At 39.5% G+C, this 13753-nt stretch overlaps 1 protein-coding gene across 2 annotated transcripts in view; it reads left to right on the top strand.

Annotated features, from left to right (window-relative positions):
- The window catches only part of NCF1 (neutrophil cytosolic factor 1), a 57913-nt gene that overhangs the window by 32420 nt on the left and 11740 nt on the right, over nucleotides 1–13753 (top strand). For both annotated transcript variants that reach the window (XM_089655388.1, XM_089655387.1), the window contains exons 3-7: nucleotides 4685–4760; nucleotides 10894–11059; nucleotides 11703–11761; nucleotides 12207–12329; nucleotides 13425–13532. In XM_089655388.1, coding sequence (XP_089511514.1) covers nucleotides 4685–4760; nucleotides 10894–11059; nucleotides 11703–11761; nucleotides 12207–12329; nucleotides 13425–13532 — 532 coding nt within the window. The remainder of the gene's footprint in view (nucleotides 1–4684; nucleotides 4761–10893; nucleotides 11060–11702; nucleotides 11762–12206; nucleotides 12330–13424; nucleotides 13533–13753) is intronic.

Raw genomic sequence — 13753 nt, 5'->3', positions numbered from 1 at the left:
GTGGGAATTCTAGCACATTTCCTGTGGTTGGTGCTTTGGATTTTATGCATTGCACTTTGGGGATGTTAAAATTGTTAGTTGCAGAACTGTTTTTACCTTTAAATCGGTTTGGTGTAGCAGGAGGTGAACTCAGTGTTTATTAGGAGGAACAGCTGTTGCTGGTGCTTAAAACCAACACTTTGTACATGGGTCTACTGGGTAATGAATAAGCTCTGTTTTAGCGTGAAACGCGTTTACCTGCCAGTCCCCACTGTATTTCCACTGTCTGTATTGGTTTTATCTTGGTTCAATAAAGTGGATTGTATGGAGTGCAGCCAATTGGATGTCCTTTGTTCTCATAGTTTCAGTATAGTTGTGTGCTGCATTTGTAATGGGCAAGTTAACCCCTTCAGGTCTTTTCATACTACTTGGGCCAGTGAAACTATGTTTCAGCTATAGGCCTATTGTTATATAGGCCTAACTATGGTGTCCGTTTATGAACCAGCAGTAATAGATCGCTGCTCAGTTCTCCGGCATTCTCGGAGAACACAGTTCTCCTGTGAATGCCGTTTATGAAGCATATGTAGATCAGTTCTCCAAACGAAGGGAGAACGGTCTACAAACGCTGGAAAATGGTTGATTTTACTATAATCTTGCGAGATTACAGTAAAAGATCAGTTTACTAAACAGAGGTAAATTATCTCTGCTTAGTTTGCGGTCCCTCCGATTCTCCAGCTCTGGGCTGGAGAATCTGGAGGGAGAACACAGATCTCCAGCGAAGGGCTGACATGTTCTCCTGAGTGTCATAAACTGTGAATGACCAGAGAATAGCTGCAATCCTCTGAATCGCAGCTATTCTCTGTGTCATAAACGGACACCTATGTTGTATCAGCATGGCAAAAGGTCCATTTTAGTGTGCAGGCTGATGTGCGTTTTGGTGAACCATGTGGTTTACAAACTTTATTGAGCGTGTACAAATGTACACTTCATCCAAATCTCTACACAGCAGCACAGCGCAATGCGCTGTACTGACCTGTACAACTGAATTGTGCATCTACAGGTCTGCATTTTTCTGCACTGCATACCATGCCAGCTTTATGGTGTGAACAGGGCACATAAAAATATTTGCTTTCTATGCACCCTTGCAGTGGCTGTCGTAGATTAGGTGCAGAAGAATGCCAGTCGCTAGGCTCTTACTTATTTTCTATATTTTAAAATAAGAACGTTTAGTTTTAAAATGAACACTTCTTAAAAACAGTGTTACTATAGGTACAACAAACAAATTAGAACCTTTCAGTTTGTACAGTTTCTCATGACACTAAATTTAAGTTTCTAGTATAACGCACATTGGCTAAGGCTCGGTTCACACTTATGTGGGTGGAAGCCGCTGTAGGACCCACACTTCGTCCCGCAGCTGCAACCACCTGTACACAAAATGGCACACCGCCCGCACTGGAAATCGCACCCGTACCGGGAACTGCACGGTAGTGTAGTTCCCGTGCGGGCTATGATTTTTGGAAAGGTGTAGGGACCCTTTTCCTGTGTTTTGCAAGGCATGGCAGCCCATTCAAATGAATGACAGTGGGAACTAGCAAATCAGTCATTTCTTAAATGACTCAAGCAACTGTAGAAAAGTGAAAAAAAAATACTGTTTGTTTTGCGCTTTGTGCTTCACACCACACTTTAAAAAATCCTGATAAAGCACGATATGCAAAAGTTAAATTGTATACAGGAACAAATTATAAAAATACATTTTACACGTGACTTGTAGCTTTTCATTGTGCTGTCACTGGTGCTAGGCATGCAGTTGCTAATGCTTTACTGATGACAGCAAAGAGTACATCTCTTTGTATCTATGTGGGAGCCATCTTCAAAAAAGTCAGTGTAATCTGCAACCGAATATGCAGAACATGCTACAGAGCAAAGCTACTCAGGCATATATAAAATCCCCATGGGTATACACTATAAAATCTCTAAAACACAAATAGCCTAAGTTTCTGTATTTATCTGTGTTGTTCTGAGTATCAGACAGGTGCATTGGTAATCTTCAGCAATGTTTCTTCAGTTCTTGAATTTTGAGTGATTTTGAATTCTGAAATTTTCCTGACATTACATGAATGGGAAACATATACATCTTATGCAATGCTGTTACACATTGAATTAAAAAGTGTGCTATTCAATTGTAATTAACAAAGATTTAGATTTAAAGATTGTAATATTACCCTAACCCAGTGTTTCTCAACTCCAGTCCTCATGGACCCCCAACAGGTCATGTTTTCAGGATTTCCCTCAGATGAAACAGCTGTGGTAATTACTAAGGCAGTGAAACTGATCAAATCACCTGTGCAAAATAATGGAAATCCTGAAAACATGACCTGTTGGGGGTCCATGAGGACTGGAGTTGAGAAACACTGCACTAACCTAAACATTGTGGTATGCTGATATAGCTGTATAATATTACAAAATAGTTATTTTCTTTATCTTTTTTTAAGTCTGTGGGGAGATTAAGGTTGTTTTCACAGATTCATTTTTGTTCCACTTTTGCATTAAAAAAAATTTTTGTGCAGGTTTGGTATGGTAGAAAAAAAAATGCACCAAAATCAATGGAAAGTGGGGAAAAAATGCATCTCTTGGTGCGTTTCTGGTGCAGTTTTAAGGCATGTTAAAAACGCACCACAACCGTGGTAAAAACACATTTTTGCTGCAGATCAGTGTGAAAGTAGCCTTACTAAAACTGGAACACTCAATATCTGGTGCAACTGTGCATGGCAGGCAATCAGTTTCTAACTTCAGCTTGTTCAATTAAAGCACAGTATACCTAAAGGCAAAACTGTTTTCTTAATTTTGGATAGAGTGGAGAGGGATTAGACCACTTGTCAGTTTTCATTGCTGTTTATGCCCCCGTTAGGGGGATTCAATGATTCACCCTCTCTATTTATCCTGTTTACCATTATCATTGAAAGTAAAAGAAAATCCAAATTTTGCGTTGTTCCCAGAAAAGAAATAGAGGTGAAATCTTCCAATGGGGACACTAGTTCATGTAACCTGGGGCTCCCCAAGGAATTCCCTTAAATTTCAGGGATTTCCTCTCACTTTCTGTTTGGCTATGGGGCAGGAAGTGAAAGGGAGCTCCCCAATGGGACACAGATAATGAAAAAAATCTGACAGGGGTTATAACTCTCCCCTACTCTATCTAAAATGAAAAAAAAAATGCCTATAGTTCTACCTTTTAGCTTTGGCAATAAACCTGAAAGCTGATTCCTTTCTATGCAGAGTTATACCAGATTTTGCACTCTCCAGTTTTAGTAAATAACCCCTTATATCTTCTGGTTTCCTGCCATTGGCTTTAGGCTGACCCTACAGATTACAATCCGATTATTGTGTCAGGGCAAGGAATTAGGGTTGATTTAACTTGAATTAACTGTACAAGTAGGCCCTACAGTTACATAGTTGTTGGTAAATTGAAATGTGATTGCTTAATCAGATTCTAAAATGTGTGGCCATCACAACAGAATAACCTCTGTTGGTTAAGGCCAGAACATGCCTGGCAAAACACAACACAGCAAAAAAAGAACTACAGACTCCAGCAGGCAGTCATCTAGGGATATATGTACAAACTCTCTGCCAATCCCTCCACTGGCTTCCAATTGCCAAACGGATAAAATTCAAAACACTAACACTGACGTATAAAGCCATTCATAACACTGCCCCTAATTACATCACCGACCTTGTCTCTAAATACCACCCAAACCGTACTCTCCGCTCCTCGCAAGACCTCCTACTCTCTAGCTCCCTTGTCTCCTCTTCCCATGCTCATCTCCAGGATTTCTCAAGGGCTTCACCCATCCTCTGGAACTCCCTACCCCAATCTATCAGGCTATCGCCTACTCTGTTCACTTTTAGGCGCACTCTGAAAACCCATACCTTCAGGGAAGCCTACCCCAACCCCAGCTAATACTGGAATCCTCTACTCTTCCTACCACTCCATCCCCCACAGCTTACTACCTTTTGTACCACTATCCCCTCCCTTCTAGACTGTAAGCTCCAAGGAGCAGGGCCCTCTAATCCCTCATGTATTGAACTGTATTGTTACTGTATTGTCTCCCTCCATAATGTAAAGCACTCAGGCAAATTGTCGGCGCTATATAAGTCCTGTATAACAATAATAGAAAACTCACTTTTGGATTAACCATAAAGCCTACCTGAATTAAAAAAAAAAACATGTTTTGTTTTGCCTTTAGATACAGTGGTGGAAGTGTTAGAACTTCGATCAGGTTTTCATTTCTGTTAGGGTCCTGTTAGAGAAATAGTTTTTTTTTTTCTGTTTGGTCTGAGACCATGACAAGAAGTGAGATGAAACCCCAATGAGGACAAAAGGGCAAATAAAACTTAAATGTGGTTCTAACCCACCCCCACTACTAAAAAAATATATTTTTTTTGCTATTGGTCCCAAAGGGGAGATTTATCCCCCTTCTTTTCTCCCTGATACACATCAAATAGTAAGTGATGGGAAATCTCTACAAGGGAGAAAACAGAAGCAATAAAAACAATAAAGAGTAGAAACACATACCCCCTCTATCCAAAACTGAAAAATATAATAATTTTAACTTGTGTCAGACATTAGGAGCAATTATAGTCTTCTTATGGTGCTGGTTGAGTTTTTTTACTGTCATATGGTTATTATCTTTACATACTGTATTTGCAGAAAGCACTTAAAGAAATGTTTCCTATTGAGTCTGGAGAAATTAACAAAGAACACAGAACTATACCTCATCTGCCAGGTAATCATCTAAAAAATGCATGTAATTGCTGTATTAAATATAGAGGTTTGCAATTTAAGAGGGGGAATGTAGGGTTCCTACAAACTGAAGTCATCCAATCCTATTTCGGGATTAGTTTTACTGTATTAAAGGTCTTGGATATACTTTTTGGGCAAGGCTGCTTTACTTGTCTCTAATTTCAAAACAGTAACAAAGTTATACTGCATCTAAAAGGAAATCATGAATCTAATGATTTTCAGATCTATCTAATAATTTATGATCTGAAAATTTATCATAAATCTTCCCTAAATTTAAAGCGAAACTTCAATCTCCAGGGCACGTTGCCTTCCATGCATCCCTTCTCTCCTCCACTGCAAAAACTGGGGCTTTTTTCCCTTCCTTTAGTTTTGGTAAAAAAGACCTGGTTCGCCCCCTGTGACCATAATTTGTCTAGACCAGGGGTAGGCAACCTGCAGCTCTCCAGCTGTTGCAGGACTACAAGTTCCATCATGCCTCTGCAAGTCATAGCTGTAACTGTTGGTTTTGTAATGTTACAATGCCTCATGGGAAATGTAGTTCCACAACAGCTAGAGGGCCATAGGTTGCCTACCCCTTGTTTAGACAACTGATGTGCACTTTGCCCGCATCACTTCCTGGGATATGTGGTCTCATATCCCAGGAGGCATAGACCTTCATTGGGAAAAGAGGAGGAGGCAGGGCCAGGTGGCGCCTCATCAATAAAGCTGTGGGCTTAATCCGGAAAAGCCGTCAGCTAGCGATGACGTGACACAGGACAGAGAGGGGTGCAGAGAAGAAGCGGATCTCAGCAGGACAACGCTGGATCCACTGGGCAGGTCAGTGCCTTCAATGTGCAGGACCTGCAATCAGGGTAAGTGGGGGTAAAAAAAAAAAAGGCGGGGGGGTTGGGGATCCTAAAGTTCTACTTTAATACAGAGAATTAACTTATGTATTTTTGGATTTCCTCTCAATTTCTGTCTTGGTGGCAATGATCACCAAGAGATACAGGGAGGATGAATTTCCCTTGTGAGGACACCGACAGCAATAAAAATTGATAATCTCTAACCCTTCCCTAATTCCTAATACTATAATTATCCTTTCAATAACATATTTTAGCTTTATAACTTCACTTTCTAATAATATAAACTGGTGTTGGTATCCTTGAATATATAAAAAGTCAATGAAGGAACAAGACAAACGCACACACATTTCTGCTATTCCTTATATGTTGCATTGCATTCGAAAACCAATACAACACAGCTCTATTCAAAGTTCTGTCCCTAGTTCATTCAGCACATGTACACTCACCAGCCACTTTATTAGGTATACCTGTTCAATTGCTTGGTAACACAAATTGCTAATCAGCCAATCACATGTCAGCAACTCAGTGCATTTAGGCATCTAGATGTGGTGAAGATGACTTGTGAAAGTACAAATCGAGCATCAGAATGTGGAAGAAAGGGGGTATAAAGGACTTTGAACATGACATGGTTGTTAGTACCAGACAGGCTGGTGTGAGTATTTTAAAAAACTGGGGATCTACTGGGATTTTAACACACAACCATCTCTAGGGTTTACAGAGAATGGTTCGAAAAAGAGAAAATATCCAGTGAGTGGCAGTTGTGTGGACGAAAATGTCTTGTTGATGTCAGAGGAGAATGGGCAGACATTGCTGCAACATTCAGATGGTAGGTTTAGAATTTGGCGTAAACAACATCAAAGCATGGATCTATCCTGCCTTGTATCAACGCTTCAGGCTGGTGGTGGTGGTGGTGTAATGGTGTGGGGGATATTTTCTTGGCACTAGCAAGGTGTACCTAATAAAGTGGCCGGTGAGTGTATGTTAAAGCAGAAGAAATTGTGATACAGATATGTGGAAAATTATAATTTCTCCATTGTTTTTTGGAGGGCACAGCTCTGCTTTTGATCATCACCTACTGGGTAATGTGCTACCTGCAGAAGCAGCTGATGATCTAAAGCAGTGCTGTGTCCTCCAGTGAATGCAATAAGACCTTTAGCTAATAACAAATTGCTTTTCTCCTTATTCTTATAGATAGGAGACATATTATGCAGTGCTCTACAAATATAAAATCTTCACACAAATCCCTGATCCCTAAAGGAGCTTACAATTTAGCCATACAACACTTGGGCCAATGTATCTACCATTATATTTTTTTTGAAAGGAAACCAACTTGAGTTTTTTCCTTTAGAAAAACCATTTACTAGGAATAACATATAGTACAAAATCTGTAAAGACAGCAACCTTAGAGACATATAAACCTCAAGACCAATAAACCTCAAGGGATGCATACTTACTACTTAGCCACCATGCTTTGTAAAAACCAAGTCTAAAAACAACACAAAGAATATGCATTAATATGTACTAATATGCACTTATTGTAAAGTACTGCACAAACTGTTGGCGCTATATAAATCCTGTATAATAATAATAATAAGTCTACAACTCTTAGGACCCTTGACCTCGATAATCCTTGACCAATGGAGAAAACGGACCATCAAAATAAATTTGAAAAAAAAAAGTTGTTTATTGCATAATGATTTCAATTTTCGTGGGACTATATTTGTACAATTTTTACATACTGAAGCATAGAAAGGAGAACTGAAACAGGTCGATTAAACCACCTGTATTTTCCTTTTTCATCCTTGGTTGTTATTGTGAAAGATCAGTTAAGAGTTTTAGTGTTATGAGTTTAAAGGGCAGTAAGCTCACTCCACAATATAGGAAAAATAGGCAGCTGTTAACACCAGCTGAACAGAATTTTCATATTCTAGACTGTGCAGATGAAACTAGTATGGTTTTTATACACTGCTGGTACAGTACCAAGCAATATTGTGTGTATGATGGTGTGCTAAATGTTTGTTACTTAACAGGTTAGGTTTCTCGTACAATGTGGCTAAGCTCATGCAGAAACATATCCTATTCTTAAACATCACACCTCCCCAGGCACTAATGGTCTACTGAGAGAAATATATGGGTCGCCATTGCTGGCATTTTTCTGAAAATGCTGGTTACCTGGCTTCAAAATGTATAATGTGGAGGAGCTCATCTATGAGGAAAGATTAGAGGAACTGAATGTATTCTCTCTTGAGAAGAGGAGATTAAGGGGGGTTATGATCAACATGTATAAATACATAAGGGGTTCATATAGTGAACTCGGTGTAGAGTTATTCCTGAGGTCATCACAGAGGACAAGGGGGCACTCTTTATGTCTGGAGGAAAATAAATTTAATCTCCAAACATGGAAAGGTTTATTCACAGTGAGAGCTATGAAAATGTGGGATAGTCTCCCTCAAGAGTTGGTTCTGGCCAGCTCAGTGGATTGCTTTTAAAAAAAGGCCTGAATTCTTTCTATGATTCACAGAATATAACTGGATACTAACATTTATAGGTAAAGTTGATCCAGGGAATATCCGATTGCCTCTCGGGGGATCAGGAGGGAATTTTTTTCCCAGCAGGTGCAAATTGGATCATGCTTTGCTGTTTTTTTTTGCCTTCCTCTGGATCAACTGTTTGTATAGGATTATAACTTTTTTTTTTTACTTTTTTTTTTTAATGGTTGAACTAGATGGACTTTTGTCTTTTTTCAGCCAGAGTAACTATGTAACTAAAACTGACAAACTATGTAACTATATAACGACCCAGAACAAGCAAGGAACAGCTGAAGTCAGAATTCCTGTTCTGCATACTTGTTTAAGGTCAATGACTCAGAAAGTATTGAAACCACTTGACTGGCTGGCATTTTTACATCTTTCTTTTACAGAAGATGACAACATACAGAATCTCAGTTAAATTACCCTTAAAGTGCACTCCGGGTTCATTGGTTTTTAACTTTTTGTGCCTCCCCCTCCCCCCCCAATATAAGAAAAAAAGTGCCCAAGTTGTACTTACCTTCTCCACAATCCATCATGTAGGATGGCATCACAGTACTCCAGAACTGAACCTAACTCATATTTCATTACAAGACCTCTCCTTGCCCCCTTATCATGATGGCATGAAGAAAGACTAGGAAGCTCCAGTGATCTCACTTGATCGGATAGAAGACTATAGGTAAAGGGTATGTACAGGGATTAATAAAAAAAAACCTGAGAGAACCTTTTGGGGGTAAACTGAGTGCTGGGTTATGCAATCTAGAGCTGGAATTCAGCTTTACGTTATTAGACTCAAATTAGAGTGTCCCTGTTGTGGATGAAGGAGCACAGGGCTCAACGTTGGACAGCAGCATTGTCAGTCTGGGAGGAAGGGAGTGGTAGATGTACTAGCAGATTTAGGTACACAAATTGAAGCCAAAATCCACATAAATCCACATAAGTAAGTAACAGCAAATGTTTTTTTCCTGGTGCCACCCACCAGTGCCCCCCATCAGTGCCCAGCAGGCCACCCATCAGTGCCGCCCAGTGCCCATCATTGCCATCAGTCAGTGCTACCAGTCAGGACCGCCTGTAAGCATCGCCCATCAGTGCCACCTATCAGTGTCGCTTATCAGCATCATCAGTGCCTATTCATTAATGCCCACCAGTGCCACCTCATCAGTGCAGCCTATCCTTGACCATCAGTGCTGCCTATCAGTGCAGCCTATCAGTGCAGCCTCATCAACGCACATTAGTGAAGGAGAAAAATTACCGTTTCCAACATTTTATAATAGAAACAAAGAAAAACTTTTTTTTTCACTTTTTTTGCTTTTTTTTTTATAGCGCAAAAAATAAAACACCCAGTGGCAATTAAATACCACCAAAAGAAAGCTCTATTTATGTGAAAAAAATGGTAACATTTTCATATGGGCACAATGTTGCATGACTGCGCGATTGTCATTCAAAGTGCGACAGTGCAGAAAGCTGAAAATCGGCCTGGGCACGAAGGAGGTATCAGTGCCCGGTAGGCAAGTGGTTAAAGCATACCAATTTCAAACAAAAAATGTAATATTTTGCAGCTTACCATTTTCTATGGGTCCAGGAGTTGTAATCCTAAAACATCTTTCCCTGTTTTACTTTTCATTTTAAATCTTCTTCTTGGCTGTAGCTTCCCATTTATAGAATTCTAGTAATTTTTTTGGAGTTTTGATATAATAGAATAGGAAGGGCTAGACACTCAGGGGTTTATTTACCAAAGCTGGAGAGTCCAAAATCAGACTCCCTTCTGCATAGAAACCAATCAGCTTCCAGGTTTCATTGCCAAAGCTTCATTGAACAAGCTGAGGTTAGAAGCTGATTGGTTTCTATGCAGAAGGGAATCTGATTTTGGACTCTCCAGCTTTAGTAAATAAACCCCTCAGTGTCTTTGTGCTCATTGGGGATATTTCTTATCAGTTCTGGTCCCAGTAACACAACAGAAAGTGAAGAAATGTCCTCAATGGGCATAAAGACAGCGAACAATGAGCCCCTGAGAGCAGTTCTGCCCTTTTCCAATCAAAAACTAAAAGAAACAGTCTGTTTACCGCTGCTCAAGGTAGAGAGACTCCCAGTCTCGAAGCACAACTCCTCTTGTAGGTGCTAGCCCAGCTCGTGTGCTGCATAGATGAGAACAAAGGACGTCCGATCGGCTGCACTTCACACAATCCACTTTATTGAACCAAGAACAAAAACCATACAGACAGTTGAAATACAGTGGGGGACTAACAGGTTTACCTGCCAGTCCCCCGCTATATTTCCATTGTCTGTGTTGGTTTTATCTTGGTTCAATAAAGTGGATTGTTTGGACTGCAGCCGATCGGACATCATTTGTTCTCATAAAAGAAAAAGTCTCTTAGAGGGTTTAACATGTTAATATAATTTCAAAATTAATTTTTATTGTTTTTAAATCTCTACAATGCCACCAATACTTCTGATGAAGACTCCAATTGGCCACTTCAACACACATTACTCAAATATAGTCCACTGTTGTCACCATCAGGAAGGGTAGTTTGATAAATGCTATGCAGATGCAGCAAAGATTGGAAAAAAAGGTGAAAACAAATATTTAACTATAACAGAAATTGACAATTGTGTATGACATACAGAACTTTAAAAATGTTATCTATTCAGGGTGTGCATCAATTTTAGGTGTATGTTTCTTTTGACCTGATTTAAATCAGTTATATTTACATTTAAAAAATGCAACTTGCAAATAATTGTTTTTCAGCACCGAAATGGTTTGATGGTCTGAGGTCTACAGAGAACAGACAGGTCACTCTGGCTGACTACTGCTTGTCTCTACTCAACCTTCCTCCTAAGATCTCCCGTTGTACTCATGTTGTCCACTTCTTCAAAGTTAGACCTGATGATCTAAACCCCACATCGAGCAATAAGTGAGTGTGTTTGACATACAGTACATTATACAAAACATTCTACAGTACTATTATGCCATTACTGCTGTTAGAACGCTACATGCTTATAGTTAGAAATAGACAACTGTTTTGTTATTGTGTATTGCATGAAGCATAACTGATACTGTATTTGTAACTTGTATGTGGTACATTTATAAGCCATCTTAGGGTATGTGCACACTCTAGGGCAGCCATTCTAAACTAGGGTTCCTTTAAAGGATGCCAGGGGTTCCTTGAGTTGTGGCTAACTAACCTCCCATCTGATGGTGCCTTCATAGTTCAAGGGGCAACACCACTTAGCAGAATTGGTGGCAAGGCACCAAAATGTTTTTAACTATCTCTAAGGGTTGCATTTTTACCACCACTGTAAGGGGGCATTTTCCTCACTGGGTCCCAATGAATTGGTTTTAGCAGGGGTTTTTCAAGCCTGAAATTATTTCAAGGGTTCCTGTAAGGTAAAAAATTTGAGAAAAACTGCTCTAGGGTACGTACACAGTATGGTTTACAGTATGGTGGCCATACTCTGACTGCATCAACTTTGATTTTTGCACTGCATCTTATACATTGTATTTGCTGTCTGCATGCTAAGGATGCTAATACTCTTTAAAAATGTTGTTTTGCTTAGCGGTCGAAAGCCTGAAACTTTCTTGCTGAAGCAAGAAACCTCAAAGAAAAATGTGTCAGGTAAGGAAAATCTGGGGGTGGATTTTGAGTTTTTGTTTTTTTCTTTACAGCAATGGAATCTCACCATGTTTTGAAATTTACATTGTATAATGAAAAGTTTGTTTCTTTTCCTGAAATTTTAATGGCAGATATGTTTGTTTCTGGTTCCTGTGTAAAATAATTTAATCTGCACCCTTTTGCTTTTAATACACATATTGTGCTATATTGGCAAAAGCTGTTCTTGTGCAGTTGGATGGTTCTTGTAGCTTCCCTTAGGTCCAGCCCTACTCAGATTCTCCTAATCTTGGGGAATACAATTGATACTCAATTTTGACAAAGTGGGGTTAGAACATGTGTGTATTATTGTTTTATAATAGATGTTCTTTAAAGTATCATTGTATTAATCTTGTGTAAATGCAATAGTTTGTTTTACCAAATGTTCCTGAACGACTTTTTTTTGTGACAGATATAACAGGTCCCATTATACTCCAGTCCTATCGAGTAATTGCAGACTATGAAAAAAATTCTAAGAGTGAGCTGTCTGTGAAAGATGGTGATGTGGTTGACGTGGTAGAGAAGAATGAGAATGGTAACTTATGTTTCGGGAACATTTTTATTTAATTTTCTGAACAGCATTACAGCAACAAACAGTCCTACTCATTCACTTACATACTGGTCATCTGCTGTCAGGGCTTTAGCCTTGGTTTCCACTGATGCAGTGCGGAATTCACAGCGTTTTCAGTGCGAATCCCGCACCACATCAGAATCGCACCCCATTCATGCGAACCGATGTGGGTGTGTATGTTAAGCTAGCAACACCCTGAAAGCAGTCAGCAAAACATGGTGTGATGTGCAGAATCAGATCACATAGGTGTGAATACCCATGTGGTGTGATTGTAGTGCAAACCAAAAAAAAGAGTCTTGCACATTTTTGGTTCGGGTGCGGTGCAGTTAGAGGCATAGAAAATGTATGGCTCCAATCGCACCAAACACAAATCACATGTGAATCACGTGCGATATACCACACCACATACAGTATATGTGAACCCAGGCTTAAACTGTTAAGTGAGAATTAAGTCAAAGTGACCACACATGGTAAGATTTAAAGGTAAGTGCACATTTGGTGGCACTGCCCAAAATTCCTGATCTGCACTATTTCTGCTACAACAACTATTTCTGCACAGCAGACTACACTTTACAGGTTGCTCAGAGTCAGGATAGTTGCTCAACTTCTAGCACTGTTACTGCTCCTCTGGAATCTTGGGCTCATGTGTTGGGTCATGCTATGGAAAACAATTGCTGTCCTACTGTTACACACCAGAGACATTCTTTATTATAAATGGCCAGGCCCAGCACATGTGCCCTACTGTCGGCAGGCAGGACAGTGTAAACCATTATTTTTGCAAATTGGAGATATGGGATTTTAAGGATATTGCGTTTTCTATAAATAGCAGAACTGTGTCTAACTGGTCTTAATTTCACCTTTGAGAAAAGTGTAACTTTGCCAATTATGCATAACATAATGATGATAGCAATATGGATATATTAACATATACATAAACTGAAAATGCAGAATTACAAAAACCAGGTGATTGCATATAACTGCACACATTTTTTCCTTCTGTTTAAACATTGTCTTTTTTATGAAAAGGCCATTCTGTATTATATTTCTTCTTTTCTCCAGGATGGTGGTTCTGCCAGATGAAGGACAAACGAGGCTGGGTTCCAGCTGCTTACCTTGAGCCTCTTGACAGTCCAGATGAGTCTGAAGAGCAAGAGCCTAACTATGAAGGTAATAAGGAAATACTGCATCCCACTTTATTTTTCAATATTAATGGAAAAATATGCAAAGAAGGCAAGTTATCCAGAGCAATAAATCAGATTCCTGGTTCATGTTACAAAGCAAACCTCACTGGTTGCAGTTAACAGTCATAATATCTAGCCTTTTTCTTTCTTCTTGTTTTCACAAATTAGCCCTAGCAATAGAGTCCCTAAGCATGACATACATTCATG

The sequence above is a fragment of the Staurois parvus genome, unplaced genomic scaffold, assembly GCF_062004578.1.
Source record: "Staurois parvus isolate SC_StPar_1 unplaced genomic scaffold, SC_StPar_1.0 ptg000839l, whole genome shotgun sequence".
NCBI lineage: Eukaryota > Metazoa > Chordata > Amphibia > Anura > Ranidae > Staurois > Staurois parvus.
The sequence above is the reverse complement of the archived record's forward strand: the minus strand, read 5'-3'. Positions and strand labels throughout refer to the sequence as shown.